At 42.6% G+C, this 21408-nt stretch overlaps 2 protein-coding genes across 4 annotated transcripts in view; one reads left to right on the forward strand and one right to left on the reverse strand.

Moving 5' to 3' along the window:
* The window catches only part of LOC132765718 (uncharacterized), a 56739-nt gene that overhangs the window by 13254 nt on the left and 22077 nt on the right, over positions 1-21408 (forward strand). The window contains exon 5 of the mRNA XM_067464742.1: positions 9388-9652. Coding sequence (XP_067320843.1) covers positions 9388-9652 — 265 coding nt within the window. The remainder of the gene's footprint in view (positions 1-9387; positions 9653-21408) is intronic.
* LOC132765904 (zinc finger protein 383-like) lies at positions 1170-20258 on the reverse strand. Of its 3 annotated transcripts, none has more exons than XM_067465315.1 (8): positions 20118-20258; positions 18341-18425; positions 18085-18214; positions 16251-16364; positions 15071-15736; positions 9142-9783; positions 6443-6584; positions 1170-5099 (listed from the first exon to the last, which is right to left on the reverse strand). In XM_067465315.1, coding segments are annotated over exons 2-8 (1770 nt in total). In that variant the 5' UTR covers positions 18416-18425; positions 20118-20258; the 3' UTR covers positions 1170-5098. The 3 variants fall into 3 exon arrangements, with proteins under 3 accessions (XP_067321416.1, XP_067321414.1, XP_067321415.1); XM_067465313.1 differs by having other exon boundaries at positions 15047-15736; XM_067465314.1 differs by having other exon boundaries at positions 15047-15736; positions 20074-20258.

Here is a 21408-nt window from a genome sequence, read left to right on the forward strand (position 1 = left end):
TGTCCACAGACACCTCCAAGATCCTATGGCCAGCATGACTGCATGGAGCACCGTTACCTTCCCACTGGAGCGGTACCTATTGATCTACTCACATTTGCATGTTTTTCAACTGTGGAAGCATGCTGGGCCCATAACCTTTCTCAGTGCAATTTGCTGGCCAACTTGCTTCTTTTCATCCAATTAACTGAAGCAGAAACAACTGTGCCTGAAGTCAGTTGGATCTTTTTTCCGTGTCAGGAGCAACTTGAGAAACTGTAAGTCGCTTCTGGTGTGAGAAAATTGGTCGTCTGCAAGGACGTTGCCCAGGGGACGCCCAGATGTTTTGATTTTTTACCATCCTATTTTTTAAAAAAAATACCTTTATTTAATTTAAAAGAGAAAAAAAAACAAGAAGATACATTTTTATAATAATAAAATACAGAAGACAGAATAAAGCGGAAAAAGGGTATAAGGGTATAGGAAAGTCGATAGTTTTAGATAGAAAGTATAGGAATAGAGTTAGAATATTTGGAATTTAAAAAAAATAGTAGTTGCTGAGTGTATAGATGGGTGTGAGAATAGAAAACAAAATAGTGGGGAATGTGAAGCAGGTAAACATGTAGAGTTTTTGACTTCCCGGTATCCTCCGTGAAGTTCTTTCCTTTTCCTTTTACCATCCTTGTGGGAGGCTTCTGTCATGGAGCTGGAGCTGACAGAGGGAGCTCATCCGCACTCTCTTCGGATTCGAACCTGCTACCTGTCAGTCTTCAGTCCTGCCGTTGCAAGAGTTTAACTCATTGTGCCACTGGGGGCTCCAGTTAATTGGATGATAAGAAGCAAGTTGGCCAGTAAATTGCACAGATAGCAGAAGCTGGGGCTAACAGCGGGAGCTCACCCCGTCCTGTGGATTCGAACCCCTGACCTTCTGATCACACTTCTTTACACAGTGCAAAAAAAGCTGGGATCAGGATAACAAATGATGTATCCAGTACTCCTGCTGTCATAAATCTTGAGGGAACTCGGTCATGAAACATGTTGGTTGAGTTTAGGGAAGTCACACTCTCTCCATCTCAAAGGAAGACAAAGCTGAGCAAAACTTGGCCACCCCCCTCCCCTTGTGACAGGTTTGCCATAGGATCGCCATAGATCAGAAACTACCCGAAGGCGCACAATGACAACAAGATGGAGGCTGCTAGAAATAAACGTATTTATAACCCAATTCTAAAATTGGAACATGCTGCATGTACACAAGGAACAACGAAAAAGAAACCGAAATAAGAAAATATTAGTACCTTGTTATAATAATAGTTGCTGAGTTTACCTCATTCAGTGTTAACTTTCTTCTATTTTTTCAAAAAAGAAAAAAAAACCTATCACACTTCGTCTATTATTGCGAAATACTGTAAAGTCCTGGCCGCTTGTGTCCAGCCGTTCCCTTTCGACGGGGCAAATTTTTGCCACAATTCCTGTTTGGGAGATCATTTTTCTACCAATAGATCCCCGCACTGGAGATCAGAGAACAACTTTTTGCAACCCATCGTTCCTCAGTGGTCAGAAGGCTATGCACAAAAGCAAGAAAAGCAATGTCAACAAGTGAATATTTCTCTTTAAAAAACAGAAAATAATGGCCTGATTTTTACTGTGTGAAACATAAAGATCAGCTCTTTTAGTCACCAAACTAAAAAAACATAGTTAACCTTCCATATTTGCTAGGTTTAGGAGCACAGGAGCCCCACGAAAGTGAAAGACCGTAAATAAATTGCCACTTTTTACCTTTAAAGGAATTGTGTTGTCGAAGGCTTTTATGGCCAGATTCACAGAATTTCCGGGCTGTCTGGCCATGTTCAAGAAGCATTCTCTCCTGATGTTTTGCCCACATTTATGTCAGGCTTCCTCAGAGGTTGTGAGGTCTGTTGGAAACTAGGCAAGTGGGGTTTATATATCTGTGGAATATCCAGGGTGGGAGAAAGAGCTCTCGTCTGCTTGCAACTTGCCACCCTGATTAGCATTTAATGCTCTTGCAGTTTCAAAGCCTGGCTGGTTGCTGCCTGGGGAAATCTTTTGTTGGGATGTGTAAGCTAGTCCTGATTTGATTCTTGTCTGGAACTCCAATTTTTTGAGTGTTGCTCAAATACCTCTGAGGATTCCTGCCATAGATGTGGGCGAAACGTCAGGAGAGAATGCTTCTGGAAAATAGGCATACAGCCCGGAAAGCTCACAGCTATCCAGTGATTTTGACCATGGAAGCCTTCGACAACACACTGTTATTCTTTATTTACTGTCCTGATTTTAGAGTTTTTAAACATTGATAATCAGATTTTGTTCATTTTTATGGTTTCCTCATTTCTGTTGAAATTGTCCACATACTTATGGATTTCAATGGCTGCGCTGTGTAGTCTGACATTACGGTTGTTAGAATGGTCCAGCATTTCTGTGTTCTCAAATAATATGCTGTCTCTAGGAATTTCTAGGTCTTCCAGCATGAACTTATGGCCAACTTCTGCTGGAAGCGGAACAGAGCATTGCATTGAGCTCCTAGAGATCTCTAGAGAGAGCATTTTCAATCAAATCTGTGTACAACACTATGTAATACATTGTTGTTCCTGGGTTAGAAATGTCATTTCCTAACTGATTCTATTACAAAAACTTTGAAAAAGTTTGTTAAACTACAAAAACGTTTGTTTTTGCAGGAGGGACATCCTGCAGCACATTTTGCTATAGTTTTTCAATGAATATGTCATAGATGGGTTTGTGTTTTCCAGGCTGTATGGCCATGTTCCAGCAGCATTCTCTCCTGACATTTCACCCACATCCTCAGAGGTTTTTGGAAACTAGGCAAGTGGTGTTTATATATCTGTGAAATAATGTTCACGGTGGGAGAAAGAACTCTTGTCAGAGGTAGGTGTGAATGTTGCAACTGGCCACCTTGATTAGCATTTAATGCCCTAGCAGTTTCAAGGTCTGGTTTCTTAATGCCCGGGGGAATCCTTTGTTGGGAGTTGATTAGCTGGTCCTGGACATTCCACAGATATACGAGGGTTGAATGAAAAGGGGTTTATAGATCTGTGGCATGTCCAGGGTAGGAGAAAGAACTCTTGTCTGTTGGAGACAAGTATGAATGTTGCAATTGGCCACCTTGATTAGCATTGAATGGCCTTGCAGCTTCAAAGCCTGGCTACTTCCTGCCTGGGGGAATCCTTTGTTGGGAGTTGATTAGCTGACCCTGGACATTCCACAGATATATGAGGGTTGACTGAAAAGGGTTTTTATAGATTTGTGGCATGTCCAAGGTGGGAGAAAGAACTCTTGTCTGTTGGAGACAAGTATGAATGTTGCATTTGGCCACCTTGGTTAGCATTTAATGGCCTTGCAGCTTCAAAGCCTGGCTGCTTCCTGCCTGGGGGAATCCTTTGTTGGGAGGTGTTAGCTGGCCCTGATATTGTGTTGTCGAAGCCCTGAAAGCCTTTGACTACACAATATATCATAGAGTCTCAACCAATTCAACATAGTTTATGGAAGCCACAAGAAGTTTCTGGGGCATAACAACTACTGTCAAAGTAAATACCACACAATTAAATAGGAAATCATACTTCCAAGCCAGGAACAGAAAATTTTTCACATTTTGTTACATAGTGTAATAAAATCCACAAAAGTCAAACCCGCAAACGTGGAGGGATAACTGCAAACCAACTCACGGTAGGCTTGATTTGGATAGCGCATCTCAGCCTCCGATGTCTGGAGGTTGATATGAATCCAGCTGAATCAAGTTGTTTACCTTAATAGAATCATAGAGTTGGGAGAGACCTCATGGGCCATCCAGTCCAACCCCCTGCCAAGAAGCAGGAAAATCGCAGGGATGTCAGCAACACAGCTGAGTTCTGTGTCTGGATGTGGCAAACAAGTGCATTTGCATATTTTTGCATAACAGATTCTGCTTAGCTACATATTTAAGCTTACTCGCAGGTGACTGACCGAATGGCTGAACCTCTATCTCTTGACTGTACATAACCACATTTTAATGCTCGGATTTATTGGATTCTGGAACTTGGCATTTTCAAGGTTCCTAGGCTAGAATTCAAGGTGAATGGCGTCCCTATATTATTTTTGTTTGACTTTTGCAGATCAGCAGTAGACTGCACATAGCCTTAGCTTGAGTGACATTTTGAGAAACTGTCTTTTTGCCAAATAAGGTAAGGTAAAGGTTTCCCCTTGACATTAAGTCTAGTCATGCCCAACTCTGGGGGTTGGTGCTCATCTCCATGTCTAAGAGCTGGCGTTGTCCATAGACACCTCCAAGGTCATGTGGCCAGCATGGAGTGCGGTTACCTTCCCGCAGATGTGGTACTTAATGATCTACTCACATTTGCATGTTTTTGAACTAGGATGGCAGAAGCTGGAGCTAACAGCAGGAGCTCACCCCCACTTCCCCGGTTCGAACCGCCCACCTTACAGCCAGCAAATTCAGCAGCTCAGCGGTTTAACCTGCTGCGTCACCAGGTCGCTAATAGTATGCCAAATAGTAAGATCATGATATTAGCCTATTTCTGGGCGACAACACATGCACATAAATTAACACATTTGTTTTGTAATAAAGATAAAACATTAAAATGTTAATGTTTTTAGTTAAGGAACTTTCTCCACAATCCATGTGATTCATATAGATTTGAGGAGTGAGTGGCTGTTAATACTGGTAGGAGAAAAACCTAAGAATTCTCTAATGGTGCATCCACACTGTAGAATTAATGCAGATTGACACCGCTTTAACTTCTGTAGCTCAATATTATAGAATCCTGGGAGTTGTGGTTTTGCAGGATCTTTAGCTTTCTTTACCAAAAGGATGCTCATGAATCACCAAATGATGACTCCTGCAAGCACTAAGGCATGGCGGTTAAAGTGGTGTCAAGCTGCATTAATTCTACAATGTAGATGCACTCTTAAGTCTTTTCACAGAGATTATCCCAAAGTGCATTTCATCTCTGGCAGTCTCTTTTCTCCCCGCCGGGACAAGGCTGTGCACAGGCTGTAGACCTTTTCCCAATGTAGGCTCCTTTTCCGACAAATTCAACATTCAGAGGTGAAACAAGGAGTTTGAAGGCTGGAGTGTCTGTATTGTAACCCATCTGTGGGACGGAGAGAAAAAGGAGAAATCATGTAAAACTGGTGTACATGTGGATGTGCCTTCAAGTCACTCATCAATTTATGGCAATTCATTGGGCTTTCTTAGGCAAGGAAGGCTCAGCCCCCTTCTACACTGCCATATAAAATCCAGACTACCTGCTTTGAACTGGATTATATGCCAGTGTAGACTCATATAATCTAGTTTAAAGCAGATAATGTGGATTATCTGCTTTTATAACCTGGATTATCTGCTTATTGCAGGAGGGAAATATAGAGAGAAAGGATTTGCAAACGTTTCAGGGGGAAATGCATATGTGAAATTAGTATATACAATTATAGATCTCTATCTAGCTCTGCATTGTTTATATAGGTACTGACCGATAGAAGCTGGCTTGAGTCCCCATGAGGAGATAAAGTTTTTTATTATACACCGCCGTGAGTCGCCCTAGGGCTGAGAACGGCGGTCAACAAATGCAGCAAATAATAAATAAATAATATTATTATATCATTTTTGTTAACCCTACTTTTCCACTTACATAGCTATTTCACTGTTTTTCTTTATTATTTTTGACATTTATTATTTTACTCTACTAATATTATTACATTTATTATTTTACTCTATTTTTATTTTTATTACATGTATTATTTTACTCTCTATTATTAGTGGAAGGATACGTAAGCACATTTACATTGAAGAAAACTAGAATAATGGTTTAATCAGAGTTGTGCAGTCATATCTTAAATTACAGTTTTATGTAAATATTCACAAACATTTAACCTATGGATACCTCAATTAATATAATTTGATTGGTATCTATCTTTATTTTGAAATTTACCAGTAGTCGTTATATTTCCTACCCTTGGCTTATACTCAAGTCAATATGTTTTCCTAGGTTTTTTGTGGTAAAATTAGGTGCCTTGGCTTATATTTGGGTCGACTTATACTCAAGTATATACGATACCTGGTCTCTCTAGGGCAGGCTTGGGCCAACTTAGGCCCTCCGGATGTTTTGGACTTCAACCCCCACAATTCCTAACAGCCAGAATTGTGGGAGCTGAAGTCCAAAACAGTTTGTGCATGCCTGCTCTAGGGACTACAGTCGATCCTCCACATTTACGGGTTGGACTTTTATAGATTTGATTACTATACTTACAAGGCACATCCTAATTTTAATGCCACACTACCAACAACATAAATACATTAGATACAACTGTGATTCTAAGATGCACCACATTTTTTGAGATCTCTATAAGGGATCAAAAGTGCATCTTGGAATTGAAGAAATACAGTATTTGTGGATTTGACTAAAAATGTTATCTCTAGGAAACTCTAGATCAGACATACCATTCTTTTCTTGGGTGTCTGAAGGATTCACGTCCATTACCAGTGACTGCTCTAGACTTTAAGGAATTTTCTCTACTGGAGTCAGCTGGAAACACACATGGCTCCTTCACTTCAAGGTTTCTCTCAATTGTCACACTGTCCCCTGATAGCAAAAGAAAATTCAGATGTGGAGTCATCACCTTCTGAAATTTTTTTACTCTTATTTGATAGCAACAATAAAAAAGAATGAAGTGGATAGACAAAAATCAAACACTTGAATTCAATTGGCACAAAGGACAACACATCATTCTATAAACCTAAATGAGTGGTTGGAATGACTTTCTGTTTGTGTTGACAGAAAGTATATGAAGAAGCTAAGTTGCTTGGAAAGATTCCTGGTGTGCATCTGTATTGCAGAATTTGTGCAGCTTGAACCACAAATAATCAATCACTGCCAGAAGGGACAGATAGTTTCATTTATGCTGGCGATTGTGCTATCACCACTCAAGCAGGGAGCTTTGAAATGGTTGAACAGATGCTCTTTGAAGCTTTAGGTGCTCTTGCTGCCTATTACAGGGAAAACCAGCTCATTCCTAATCCATCTAAAATGCAGATGTGCGCTTCTCACCTAAGAAGCTGAACGCAATCGCACTGAAGATCTAGAGCAGTGGTTCTCAACCTGTGGGTCCCCAGATGTTTTGCCCTTCAACTCCCAGAAATCCTAACAAACTGGCTGGGATTTCTGGGAGTTGTAAGCCAAAGATATAGGACTGTCCTCATCCCCCTCTAATTACCTATCCTTCTCGCCTTGTCATGCCCAGCACTTTTTAAAAATTTTAACTACTACATTTGGCCCTGCCACAGATTTTAATGCATCGTGATGTTTTGTTAATGTTTATTGCTTTGTTTTATGAGTTCATTTATTTTGCTTTATTGTTGTTGTTGTTTTGTTGATGTATTTGGGCTCGGCCTCTTGTTGGCCGCACCGAGTCCTTCGGGAGATGGTAGCGGGGTATAAATTGTGCCTCGTTTCTGTAAGCCGCCCTGAGTCCCCTTCGGGGTGAGAAGGGCGGGGTAAAAGAACCCCAAATAATAATAATAAAGGATTATTATTATTATTATTATTATTATTATTATTATTATTATTATTACCATGCATGGCTGCAGAAGAACCAGCCAACTGTGCATTGGCCACTGCCATTGCCAGCTCCTTGGCAGCATAGGCAGAGAAAGGGCTGCTGGAGGCTCCCCAGTCCAGGTGTGCAGCCCAGTATCCCTTTCAGCCCTACAGTTCTATCCCCAGCCCTCTTTCTCTTCCTTTCTGGGGTGATCCTATGCCCAAATCCCACACTGCTCTGGAATTGTGAGTACACAGTGGGTAATCCCAAAGTACAGGTCAAAATATGCCTAGCTGACTAGCAGAGGGGCCTTCGGGTTGCCACAAGGGCAGGGAGAGAGGAGGAAAAAGCTAAAGGCCAGAACCTGTACAACATCACAAAACTTATTCTGTGAAGGATGGGAAGGGCAAGATAACTATAGGGTGAACTGAGGAGTTGCAGTCAATCAAGACCAGTGGTTCTCAACTTCCTAATGCCATGGCCCCTTGATACAGTCCCTCATGTTGTGGTGACCCCCCAACCATAACATTGTATTTGTTGCGACTTCCTAACTGTAATTTTGCTATTGTTGTGAATCGTAATGTAAATAGCTGATATGGAGCATGTATATTCAATTACTGGACCAAATTTGGCACAAATTTGAATACTGGTGGAGTTGGGGAGGGGGACTGATTTTGACATTTGGGAGTTGTAGTTGCTGGGATTTATAGTTAACCTACAATCAAAGACCATTCTGAACTCCACCAACAATGGAACTGAACCAAACTTGGCACACATAACTCCCGTGATCAACAGAAAATACTGGAAGGATTTAGTGGGCATTGACCTTGAGTTTTGGAGTTGTAGTTCATCTACATCCAGAAAGCACTGTGGACTCAAAACAATGATGGATCTAGACCAAACTTGGCACAGATACTAAATATGCCCAGATGTGCACACTGGTGGAGTTTGGGGAAAATAGACCTTGACATTTGGGAGTTGTAGTTGCTTGGGGATTGATAGTTCACCTACAATCAAGGAGCATTCTGAACCCCACCAATGATAGAATTGGGCCAAACTTTCCAAACAGAACCCCCATGACTAACAGAAAAGTTATCTGCTGGTCTTTGGTGACCCTTCTGACACCTCCTCACGACCCACCCCTCAGGGGTCCTGATCCCCAGGTTGAGAAACGCTGATCAAGACTGTTTAATTGTGTGAGGAGGAAGAAGAATGGCCCAAAGAAGTTTAAACTATTTTAATATTGAGCCCTTACTACTGCCAAGTTGTGCAACCCAGACCTAGAGATTCCTAGCAAGGTGTTTACTCTAGAAATGCATTCATGACTGGAAGTTGGCCACAAAATCACACTGACAGAACTAGAGAGAATTTTTAAAAAATCCTATCCGTAAATAATCAAATTCCCAATGGTCAAAGCTGCAAATTCCATGGATAGGTAAACTGTAGTCCTCCAATCTGGGGATCTCCAGAACCCATGGGAGGTCCTTCAATATCTAAAAGGCTTTGGATTGCTAATACAGAAGGGAACATAGGACCTTCTGTGTGCAAAGAAGGCCCTTCAGATCTGAACTACTGGGGAGCCTTCTCTTACATCTTCCCCACCTGGATGGTTTCCTTCTGGGTGTTCAGGAAAGGATGAGCTGTCGTAGAGGCTTTCCCCACTGTCAAAATACTTGTAGGCGTTGTCCCCCAAGTGGATCCTCTGATGCTTGGTCAGGTAGGGTCTCCACCGGAAGCTCTCCCCACACTGCAGGCACTTGTAGGGCTTCTCTCCTGTGTGGATTCTCAGGTGTTCAGTAAGGGTTGAGCGACGGTTGAAGCTCCGACCACACTTGGGGCACTCGTAAGGCTTCTCCCCCGTATGGATGCGGAGATGCGCATTGAGGTGGGTGCTCTGGAAGAACCGCTTGCCACATGCCGGGCACTCGAACGGCTTCTCCCCCGTGTGGGTCCGGTGATGCTTCACCAGTTCAAACTTGTACTGGAAGGCTTTGCCGCACTCGTGGCACACGTGCTTCTTTTCAACCTGCACAATCTTAAGTTGGCTGACATCAGTCACGTCGTTTCCGTCAGGGAGAGATGCCGCTTCCGTCTTTATCGGTTTCTCAAGCGAGTGAGCCTCCAAGTCTTGCTTGGCACCTTGCGTCTCAGCATTAAGCATCATCTTGTTGTGCTGTGATGCCAACTCAGAGGCTGCGTGCTGAGAATGTGTCTTTGTGGTCCCGTTCCTTACAGCATCACCATCTACAGGGAAGAGAAAAGCAAGACAGAATGCTATGCAACAAATCCAGAAATGGCACTCTGTGCAGTCATGCCGGCCACATGACTTTGGAGGTGTCTATGGACAACGCCGACTCTTCGGCTTAGAAATGGAGATGAGCACCAACCCCCAGAGTGAGACACGACTGGACTTTATGTCAGGGGAAAACCTTTACCTTTAACCTAAGTCCTTTCCAATTCCTCGCTATAAGCAACCTTGCTACTGTTAGTAAATTAGATATCGCATATTTTTCCTCTTTTTTCAACTGTTTGTTGTCATATAATGATAACAAAGCAATACTAGAACTTCTTTCCAATTTTATAATCACAATATCCTCTCTATCTCTAAAAAGCTGTCCCCCAAAATGCACTTACATATTTACATTTCCACCACATATGTATATACGGAACCTTGGTGGACAGGAAAAGAGATTTAAAGATGGGCTCAAAGCCAACCTTAAAATCTCTGGCATAGACACTGAGAACTGGGAAGCCCTGGCCCTTGAGCGCTCCAGCTGGAGGTCAGCTGTGACCAGCAGTGCTGCAGAATTCGAGGAGGCACGAGTGGAGGGTGAAAGAGAGAAACATGCCAGGAGGAAGGCGCATCAAGCCAACCCAGACCGGGACCGCCTTCCACCTGGAAACCAATGCCTTCACTGTGGGAGAAGATGCGGGTCAAGAATAGGGCTCCACAGCCACCTACGAACCCACAAGGAAACCCATCATGGAAGACCATCTTACTCGTCCAACGAGGGATCGCCTAAGTAAGTAAGTAAGTAAGTAAGTAAGTAAGTAAGCAATATATGTTCCTGTGGTGAAGTGTAAATTTTTAACTTGCAGTTATGTATAGTTATAGATAGGTGTTTGAAAGGGTAAGTATTTAATGTTGCATAACTAAGGGGGATGGTAGCCAGCTCAGCTCATGTTGAGCTGGGTTACCATGGAAACAGGGGCGGAGCCAACTGCCACTTGGCAGGGCAGCCATTTTAAAAACAGTTAGTCTACAGTTTGTGAACTGTAGGAGAGGCTGGTTCTGTTGAGTAGTGAGAACCAGGAAGGTAATCAGTAGTTTAAAAACTACAGGTAAAGGCTGATTCTATAGTAGTGAGAATCAGGAAGGTTTTGGCTCTTAGCCTGAGTAGTTTAAATAAGTCGAGTTGACTTTGTTATATTAATAGTTAGTGAATGAGAGAAAGGGTGAGAGAAACCCAGTGAGAATCTCTATTGCAACAGAAAAATCACAAAGAGAGAATAAGCTTGTAACTGAAATAATCTATTAAGGAAAGAAAAATAAGTTTGAAACCTGTTTAGTGGAAGTAAGAGTCCTTTCCAGAGTTGTTCAAGAAATGTTATAAATGTAACCTTTGAAGATTTGTGCCTCTAAGAGTAAGAAACATTGAAACCATCATGCTCCTTCTACATTTCAATAAACTTGTTACTGTTTTTGCCTAAAACCTTGTCTCTGTTACAATTCCTTTCCAAGTTAAGTCACGCTACACAGAAGAAAGACCAAATCAATATTATTAGCTATAAGCTAGGGGCCCCCGGTGGCGCAGTGGGTTAAACCCCTGTGCCGGCAGGACTGAAGACCGACAGGTCGCAGGTTCGAATCCGGGGAGAAGTGGATGAGCTCCCTCTATCAGCTCCAGCTCCTCATGCTGATAAAAAGGATGATAAAAACATCAAACATCAAAAGCATTGATCTTCCTTCGCTCAGCCTTCCCTAAGGTCCAGCTCTCACATCCGTAGGTTACTACAGGGAATATCAAAGCCATGGTATTCCCTGTAGTAACCTACGGATGTGAGAGCTGGACCTTAGGGAAGGCTGAGCGAAGGAAGATCAATGCTTTTGAGCTGTGGTGTTGGAGGAAAGTGCTGAGAGTGCCTTGGACTGCGAGAAGATCCAACCAGTCCATCCTCCAGGAAATAAAGCCCGCCTGCTCATTGGAGGGAAGGAGACTAGAGACAAAGTTGAAGTACTTTGGCCACATCATGAGGAGACAGCAAAGCCTAGAGAAGACAATGATGCTGGGGAAAGTGGAAGGCAAAAGGAAGAGGGGCCGACCAAGGACAAGATGGCTGGATGGCATCCTTGAAGTGACTGGACTGACCTTGAAGGAGCTGGGGGTGGTGACGGCCGACAGGGAGCTCTGGCGTGGACTGGTCCATGAGGTCACGAAGAGTCGGAGACGACTGAACAAATGAACAACAACAACAAAAACATCAAAATCATCCAGGCGTCCCCTGGGCAACGTCCTTGCAGACGGCCAATTCTCTCACACCAGAAGTGACTTCTGACACGACAAAAAAAAAAAAAAAAAAAAAAGCTATAAGCTACGCTATCAATTTAACAAACCCTTACAAAGTGGTGGCTCCTTTACGAACTCTTCACAAATTGGTGGCATCTTCACAAATCGGTACAGTTCCCAATTCCTGGCATCCTCTCCCAACAGTTTTTTGAGTAATTTTTTATTTATATTTGCTATTTTTTATGGTGTTAGATGTTAGAACATTGGTTTAAATGTAATGAAATATTGTTTGTAGTTTAAAATGTGTTTGGAGTAGCAATGCAATGTAAGAGTTAAATGCATAGACCTCTGCTTGATTCCTAGAGCATAACTTTTGAGTGTTCCGGTAATGTGTTTACATTCCAGAAAAATCAGATAGCCATCTGCTTCCCTGGAGACTAGGACGCGGAACAATGGCTTCAAACTACAAGAGAGGAGATTCCATCTGAACACGAGCAAGAACTTCCTGACTGTGAGAGCCGTTCAGCAGTGGAACTCTCTGCCCCGGAGTGTGGTGGAGGCTCCTTCTTTGGAAGCTTTTAAATAGAGGCTGGATGGCCATCTGTCAGGGGTGATTTGAATGCAATATTCCTGCTTCTTGGCAGGGGGTTGGACTGGATGGCCCAGGAGGTCTCTTCCAACTCTATGATTCTATGATTCTATGCTTTTGAGCTTCCAGCGACGTACAGCTAGCAAATGGATGTGTTATATTCTGCTCTTGTAAATAGTGTAAATTGCAATAAAAGATAAGTACTGCTCTGGGCTTTGGAGCTGACAAAGGTAGCATGCTTCATTATTTGCTTTTGTGTCTTTGAGCAGACGCTCATTAGATAGCATTTTCATATCAATTTATAATAGTTTTCTTTAACTCGTATTGATAAGTTTTTTAACTTTGTTCCCATAATTGTGACAACAACCATAATCTCAATTTTTGGTTTTCCATGTCCAATCTAAGCTGAGAGACTTTCTCAGACAGAAATCCATGTCCACATTTTCACATTTCCAGACCCCCATTTTGACTTTTCAGGTTTCCATTTATAGGAGTATAATTACACAGCCTTCCACATATTGCTAAATTATAGGTCCCATTTATAGTCATCAGTGAGGACCAAGACAGTGACATCTCTAGCCCATCCCTTGTTTGGGTATCAGCCAGCACGTCAACGACTTAAATCAAGAAATAGTTTCCTAAGATCTACAGAGACACTCGCTGGAACATCTCAGCAAGCGAGAGTCCAAAAGTGGCAGGCTCAAATCCAGAACCTCAATCAATGGCTGACACCAGATGAGAGACTCCCTTCTGGGCACACAGAAGACTGGGTGATTTGGAAGGCGCTGAACAGACTGTGCTCTGGCACGACGAGATGCAGAGCCAACCTCAAGAAATGGGGCTACAAAGTGGAATCCACGACATGGGAGTGTGGAGAAGAGCAAACTACAGACCACCTACTGCAATGCAATGTGAGCCCCGCCACATGCACAATGGAGGACCTTCTTGCGGCAACACCAGAGGCACTCCAAGGGGCCAGCTACTGGTCAAAGGACATTTAATCAACTATCAAGCTTGCAAATTATGTGTTTTGTCTGTCTGTCTGTTTGTTTGTTTTTTTTTTTATTAAAAATGTAATACAAATGTCTGGTTGCTGATGACACGATAAATAAAATCCGTGAGGAATACAGTTGGATTCAACCAACCATAGATTTGGCTGCTCCCTCCTCTTTCTGCGTTCCCAACAGAAACCAATAACTAGCGTGATTGGCAAGATTCATTTGCAGCAGGTGATGATACCTGGTTTGTTAGTGGCTTTACATATATTTTATACAGTTGGTCCTCCATAGTTGCAGATTTAACTTTGGTACATTTGATTAATATGGTCTCTCCAAAGATCTGCAGATCCTCCAGCACAACGCTATGGTCAACTTCTGGCAGATGTTGACCATGGAATCGTACTGGAGGATCTAGAGATTCCTAGAGAGATCCTATTTGCAGTTTTTCATCTTTGATGGGTGTCCTAAGCCCCCAATCCCAGTGAATATGGAGGGATGACCACACAAGAGACTTTTGAGGACTTATGGATTTCAGAATCCACAGGGGCCCCTGGAAATCAATCCCCCATTGCCAATTTTACTGGGAAATAAAGTCTCATTACTTTTGCAAACTGAATCAGATTTTATGCAGCATTTTAAAATTTGTATACAGTGTTCCCTCACTTATCACGGGTGTTCCCTTCCAGGACCACCCGTGATAAGTGAAATACCGTGAAGTAGGGACACTCCCCCCCACACATACTTTGCCTTCTTTTGCCTCCTCTTTCCCCTCCCTTCCTCCCTCCCTCGGGTGCTCATGCCACCCTCCCCTGGCAAGAGGGACACTTTCGCTTGCTTGAGAAAGAGGAGAGGAAAGAGAAGGCAAAGTGTGTGTGAGAGAGAGAGGGAGGGAAGGCAAGGAGGAGGGCCGTGCACGGAAAACCGCGAAACAGCGAGTCCGCTGTAAGCGAACCACGAAAGAGCAAGGAAACACTTTGCACCGAATCACTAGAAAGCACTTTCTCAGCCACCCATATGGAAAGTTTTAGAGTAAGTTGCATTTTTAAAATCCTGATATAGGATTCTATGTAGAAACATAGAATCCTAGCGTTGGAGGAAACATCCAATCAAACCCCATTCCACCATGTAGGAATGTGCAGTCAAAGCACCCCTGACATATAGCCATCCAGCCTCAGCTGAAAAACCTCCAAAGGAGGAGATGCCATAACTCTGAGTTACCAGTATATTCCATAGCCAAACAGCTCTTACTGTCAGGAAGTTCACCCTAAACTTAGGTGGAATCCATTTCATTCTAATTTAAATCCATTACTTTGTGTCTTAGTCTCCAGAGCAGCAGAAAAGCAAGCTGCCCCCTCTTCAATATGACATCCTTTCAAATATAATGACAGAATAAAATAATAATTATAGTAAACCTGTGAGTATTTTCTGCTGCTCACCAGGCGATGAGTTCTCAACCATAGTATCTCCATTCTCAAGGCCTTTGTAGGTAGCGTTTCCAACCAAGTGGATTCTCTGGTGTTTGGTCAAATAGGGTCTCCACCGGAAGCTCTCCCCGCACTGGAGGCACTTATACGGTTTCTCCCCCGTGTGGATTCTCAGGTGTTCGGTAAGGGTGGAGCGACGATTGAAGCTCCGTCCACATTTGGGACATTCGTAAGGCTTCTCCCCTGTATGAATCCGCCGGTGGGCGCTCAAGTGGGAGCTCTGGATGAAGCGTTTCCCACACGCCAGGCACTCGTAGGGCTTCTCTCCCGTGTGAGTCCGCCAGTGCAGCAAAAACTCGGATTTGCAGTGGAACCACCGGTCGCACTCGGGACACATTAGCTTCTTCCGGCCCACGTGGAACATGCTGCGCTTCGAATTGGCTGCTCTCAAGTGCCTGGGCGGTTCGCGCCACATGTGCCCTGGCTGGGGGTCCCATTGCCTTTGCAGGCCGCGCCGCATCTCGTGGTTCAAGGGGACACTCCCTGGGGGGGCCGCCAGCAAAGTCCAGCGGGGTTCCACTTGACCTGAGATATCAGTCTCGGGGATCTCTTCTTTGATCTCTCTCACAATCACTTCGCTCGCTGGAATGGAGGAGGAAATCAAGGCGAGCTCATTCCCTGGAAGAGAAAAGGGAGAGATGTCATGAAATAATTATGTATGGCTTGAATGGAATTGTATGAAAGATGTTTGGGGTGTATATAATCGTAGAGATGCCATCCTAAGATTGAGGCCTGAAAAACTATAAGAAGGAGGTGAAGAATTAATGGGCTGTAATTAAAAGTTGTTGATGACCAGCGACAAGGATTAACTGGGATTAACATAACTCAAAAACCACTGGACGAATCGATACCAAATTTGGACACAATACACCTATCAGGTCAATGAGTGACCATCACTCATAAACACACTAAAAAACAGAAGAAGTGACTTAAGCCAAAAAATAAAAATGAATTATAACCAATGTGCAAAACCACATATATACACATATGCACAAATATATACACACACATATATACACACAAAACATATATACCCAGACTGGGCCACAGCAACACATAGCAGGGGATGGCTAGTCAACTATAAAACATCTTAGCCTTGAATAAAAACTTTTGCTTGTGTGTCTTCTCTCACCTTCAGAAAGGTTTATAGGGATCTTCTTGCTCTCCGTTGTCGGAAGATTTGAGACCCACGGTTCCTCCCCTCGTTCCAACCGGGCGATCAGCTCAGGTTTAGGGATGGGAATGGCTACGGTTGCCCATAAATACAAACAAGGAAAAAATTAAACATCCTTTAAATGATCACCAGAAAGTTTGGCTTGATGAATTTTTCTTCAGGCTACAGAAAAACAAGGTGAACAACAAACAGATGATAGGCATAGGGAACTTAGGGACATACAAGCAGAGAGAGGAATTCTCCATGGCTAAATCTGTCTCCCTTTCCTTCCCCAAACTGCAAAACTTCTGGGAATGTAGTGAAGGCTCTTTCTTTGGAGGCTTGTGAACTGAGGCTTGATGACCATCTGTCTGGGGTGCATTGATTGTGCTTTTCATGCATGGCAGAAGGGGGTTGGACTGGATGGTCTCTAGGAAAGCAAGGGAGTGAAGTGGGATGGTTGATGCTAGGTAACATGTGTAGAGAGGGAAGGAGGAAGAAAGAAAGAAAGAAAGAAAGAAAGAAAGAAAGAAAGAAAGAAAGAGGAAGGGAGGGACAGTGGAAGAAAGAAAAACAAGGGAAGAGAAAGGAAGCAAGAAAAAGAATATATATCCTTTAGCACTGGGGATGATCATGTTATATCTTCTTCCTTTTCTTGCTTCCTTTCAGGATTACTTTTAATATATGTGTGTTATGGCGACAATTTTTATGCTTATATTTTGTTTTGTTAATCTTATGTTTATGTTGTTCTTACTTTGTATGTTTTGTGATGTTACCTGGGAACCGCTCTGAGTCCCCTCGGGGAGATGGAGCGGTATATAAATAAAGTTTTTTTTATTATTATTATTTTATTATTATCATCATCATCATCATCATCATCATCATCATATAATGAGAATAATCAATATAATGAGAATGGTAATAATATAATGATGATAATAAATCTGATTATGATTGTGATATAATAATAAATATAATAATTATGGTTATGATAATAAATATAATGATGATAATAACAATAATAACAAAGAAGATGGGGAAGTATATGAGGGAAAACAAGGAAAGAAAGACAGAAAGAAAGCAAAGAAAGAGGAAGAAAGTGTATGAGGGAAAGGGAGGAATAATGATAATAAATATGATGATGATGATGATGATAATAATAAATATAATAATGATGGTGATGATAATATAATGATCATAATAATAATAACAAAGAAGATGGGGAAGTAAATGAGGGAAAACAAGGGAAGAAAGAAAGAAAGAAAGAAAGAAAAGAAAAGAAAAGAAAAGGAAAAGGGAGAAAGTGTATGAGAGAAAGGGAGGAATAATGATAATATAATTATGATAATAATAATAATAAATATAATAATGATAGTTATTATAATAAATATAATGATAATAATAATAATAATAACAACAAAGAAGATGGGGAAGTATATGAGGGAAAACAAAGGAAGGATGGAAGGAAGGAAGGAAGAGAAAAGAAAGAAGGAGGAAGTGTATGAGGGAAAGGGAGGAATAATGATAATAAATATGATTATAATTATTATAATAATAAATATAATAATGGTGGTTGTGATAATAAATATAATGTTAATAATAATAATAATGAAGAAAGAAAGAAGATAGTGAAGTATATGAGGGAAAACAAGGGAAGAAAAAAAGAAAGAAAGGGGAAAAAAGAAAAGAAAGAGGGAGGAAGTCTATGAGGGAAAGGGAGGGGAAAAAAAAGAAAGCGTCACAAACAAAAATGCAACCCTGGGCAACCCTGGGCAAATACGCTAGTTGTCACTAAAAATCAAAGGAGTCCTACCTAAAGACGCCACATTTTCGTAGTTCTCTTGCATGACATCCCAGTACAGATCTCTCTGCTCCGCATTCAAGAGGCCCCACTCCTCTTCGGTGAAGTACACAGCCACCTCTTCAAAGGAGAATGGCGGTGCCTGGAAGAGGATGGAAATAAAAGATTTGCTTCACCGCTCTTTCCCTTCTCCATTTTGCTTTATTTGTTACTTTTGATAAAGACCGTTAAAGTGAAACAAAACCACCATCCCCAACCTGCACTCTACCTGAACTGGCTTGGCGGCCACCATCTCTCTTCCTCCAGAGGAAGGGAATGTTCCAAAGAGAAACACACACATCATTTTGCCAAACCTGTTGGGGACAAAATGTCAATAAAGAATAACTTATTTCAGTCTCATCCTTTGAAGAAAGTTCTGTCTCATGAGAAAGAAATCCCTGTGATGGCACTCCCGAGCCTTTGGGAAAACTATATTGCCTGGCTTTACTCAGAGGCACTTTAGGCAAGGTAAAAAGATAACCAAATGAGTTTACTGAAACAAGATAAAGAAAAGATTAACTCCACCCGGGACTATCAAAACAATACATTAGAAAAGGAGAATTGTTGATTGTAGTGATCTTTCTGGAATTTTTAAAAGTCTTTTGCCTCTGGTGCAAAGCGATGGATTATAAATTGTTTACAAACTGTCTTAATCTTCTCTCCTGTGAAGCTCAGGCTGGCCAAAAGCTTCTGTTGTCCTTTGGACTGTTGGTGTAAAAATACCGCTGAATGCAGCAGGTGCTAAGAATGCCTGTTTGAATTGCTTGGACTAGGATTACCAGACAATGTCCCAAACCACTGTTCTCTGTAACTCTGCTGCAGAAAAAAGGAGTCTAGCAAAGGAGCTCTATACAGAAAATGGAATAGACCAACTAAGGCTGGCCTCTGAGGTTTTTATGTTCCACCCAAAAACCAATACTATTGGGAAGGCCTATAAACAGGAGGAATTAAAGCAGAGAAGAGGAGAAGGCAGAGCCAAGACTTCACAACCACCCTCTCCAATGCATTAATATTCATAACCACTTTGAGTCTCAATGTGTTGTCAAAGGCCGGAATCACTGGGTTGCTGTGACTTTTCCAGGCTGCATGACCATGTTCCACAAGCATTCTCTCCTGACGTTTCACCCACATCTAGAGGTTGTGAGGTCTGTTGGAAACTAGGCAAGTGAGGTTCATATAGCTGTGGAATAATGTCCAGAGTGGGAGAAAGAACCCTTGTCTGTTTGAGGCAAGTATAAATGTTGCAGTTGGCCACCTTGATTAGCATTGAATAGCCTTGCAGCTTCAAAGCCTGGCTGCTTCCTGCCTCAGAAGGACTTTACATTAGGAAGAACTTTCTGAATGTGAGAGTTGTGAGAGCTGTTCAATAGTGGAACGCTCTACCCCGAAGTGTGGTGGAGGCTATTTCTATGGAGGCTTTTAAATAGAGGCTTGATGGCCATCTGTTGGGGGTGCTTTGAACGCGATTGTCCTGCTTCTTGGCAGGGGGTTGGACTAGATGGCCCCACAGGTTTCTTCCAACTCTATGATTCTATAGGGGAATCCTTTGTTGGGAGGTGTTAGCTGGCCCTGATTGTTTCCTGTCTGGATTTCCTCTCTTTTTTTGAGTCTACCGTGTACCATGCAGCTGTGGACAAGTCTACATGAGGAACACCAAATGCAGTAATGCTCAAACACGAATCCAGGAACATGAAAGGCACTGCAGACTACTTCAACCTGAGAAGTCAGCCATAGCAGAGCACCTGATGAACCAACCTGGACACAGCATATTGTTTGAGAACACAGAAATGCTGGACCACTCTCACAACCACCATGTCAGGCTACACAGAGAAGCCATTGAAATCCACAAGAAGCATGTGGACAATTTAAACAGAAAGGAGGAAACCATGAAAATGAACAAAATAGAGCTGCCAGTATTTTTAAAACTCTGAAATCAGGACAGTAAATAAAGAGCAACACTACTTAGCACCCAGGATCAGGCCCTCTCGGGTGCCTCTTGTCCACACCTTGGGCCAAATCCAACCCTGGGATCTCTCAGCTCTCCTCCATCATCTCCATAGACGCCGCTGGGCCGGATCTTGTAACATTTGCCCTGGGAAGCTCAGCCTCCAGTGGAAGGAAAGGAAGAAAGAAAGAGAGAGCAGGGAAAAAAGAGAGAGAGAGAGAAAGAAAGAGAGGAGCTTTCAGCAGATGCTCCTTTCCCAAGCTCCAAACCAGGGCCCTCTTGTGGTCAAGTAAGGTGCATCCACAATGTAGAATTGCAATCCATCTACACTGAGTATTTAATCCAGTTTCAAACCGGCATTGGAAGAAAAGTGTGTTTGCTGTACAGGTAGAAAGGAAATCCTGGAACCACTTTGAAGTCCTGATGACCGTATTCGTTTCTAAGTGTTTGCAGACCGCTTCCTTAACAATCTTTTCCAGAATCTTGCCTGGTATCGACGTGAGGCTGACCGGACGGTAATTGTTTGGGTCGTCCATTTGATGCAGAGCATCTTTTCCCCCCCCCAAGTATTTGTAGTTCACCAAGGGCCGGACAATGGATTCTGCTGCTTCCTGGCCCAGATGGGACATAACTGGGTTCCTGTTTCCTCTCTGTGAATTCTCTGGCTTGTGCACTGGACCCTGGCCCCTGATCAGGGAAATGCAGTTCCCAAAGGACATTGCCCCACTCTCCACCATTTGTGGACTCTTTGCGGACCTTTCCTGCCCTTCCTGATTGACTTGGTGCCCTAGCATCACGGACTTCCTCCATGAACTCCAAAAGCCAAGCCGCTTGGGAAGCATGGCCCCCGCCTGTGGGTGCATGCCCTTGTTGCAAAGGATCATACCTCAGGAACTCTGCTGCTTATCTCCATCAATTGCTGTGGTTTTCTAATAAACTTTACTGGGATGGGGGTGGGATGGGGACCCTTTTTATGAAATCTATGAGCTTATGAAGGTTTATGAAGAATGTATATGAACTATATGTAATGAAATGAAACAAGATGTACCCTCACCCCCTTCCTTGCCTTTCCCCTCTTGAACTTTGCCCTACAAAAGAGTATGTGACCTGGGGATTACAGTTTAAGGAATCCAATTTCCTTGGAAGAAGCTCCATTCATATTGACATTGCATGGAAAATACTGGCAAATCTATGGCTTTGTTTTTCAGAGTTCAGACAAACAAAAGTCAGAGATTTTGTCAGCCAAAAGCCCGGAAAAACAGACTGATTGCATCAATTATGGTGTTTGTGTACGCTCCCCTGTGACAAAGGACTCCCTTCGCCACAGGGTTGAGATCCAGACACCACCCACA

Source organism: Anolis sagrei, chromosome 2 (genome assembly GCF_037176765.1).
Source record: "Anolis sagrei isolate rAnoSag1 chromosome 2, rAnoSag1.mat, whole genome shotgun sequence".
NCBI classification, from domain to species: Eukaryota; Metazoa; Chordata; class Lepidosauria; order Squamata; family Dactyloidae; genus Anolis; species Anolis sagrei.

Bases quoted from the DNA above. Each gene is read 5' to 3' on its own strand.
- LOC132765904 (XM_067465313.1), bottom strand. From the start codon at position 18,415: ATGATGTGTGTGTTTCTCTTTGGAACATTCCCTTCCTCTGGAGGAAGA. The intron at 9,784-15,046 runs GTTTACTATAAT...TCTTCCCTGTAG, and splicing joins GCAGCAGAAAATACTCACAG to ATGGTGATGCTGTAAGGAAC. The intron at 6,585-9,141 runs GTGGGGAAGATG...TTTTGCTATCAG, and splicing joins CCCAGAAGGAAACCATCCAG to GGGACAGTGTGACAATTGAG.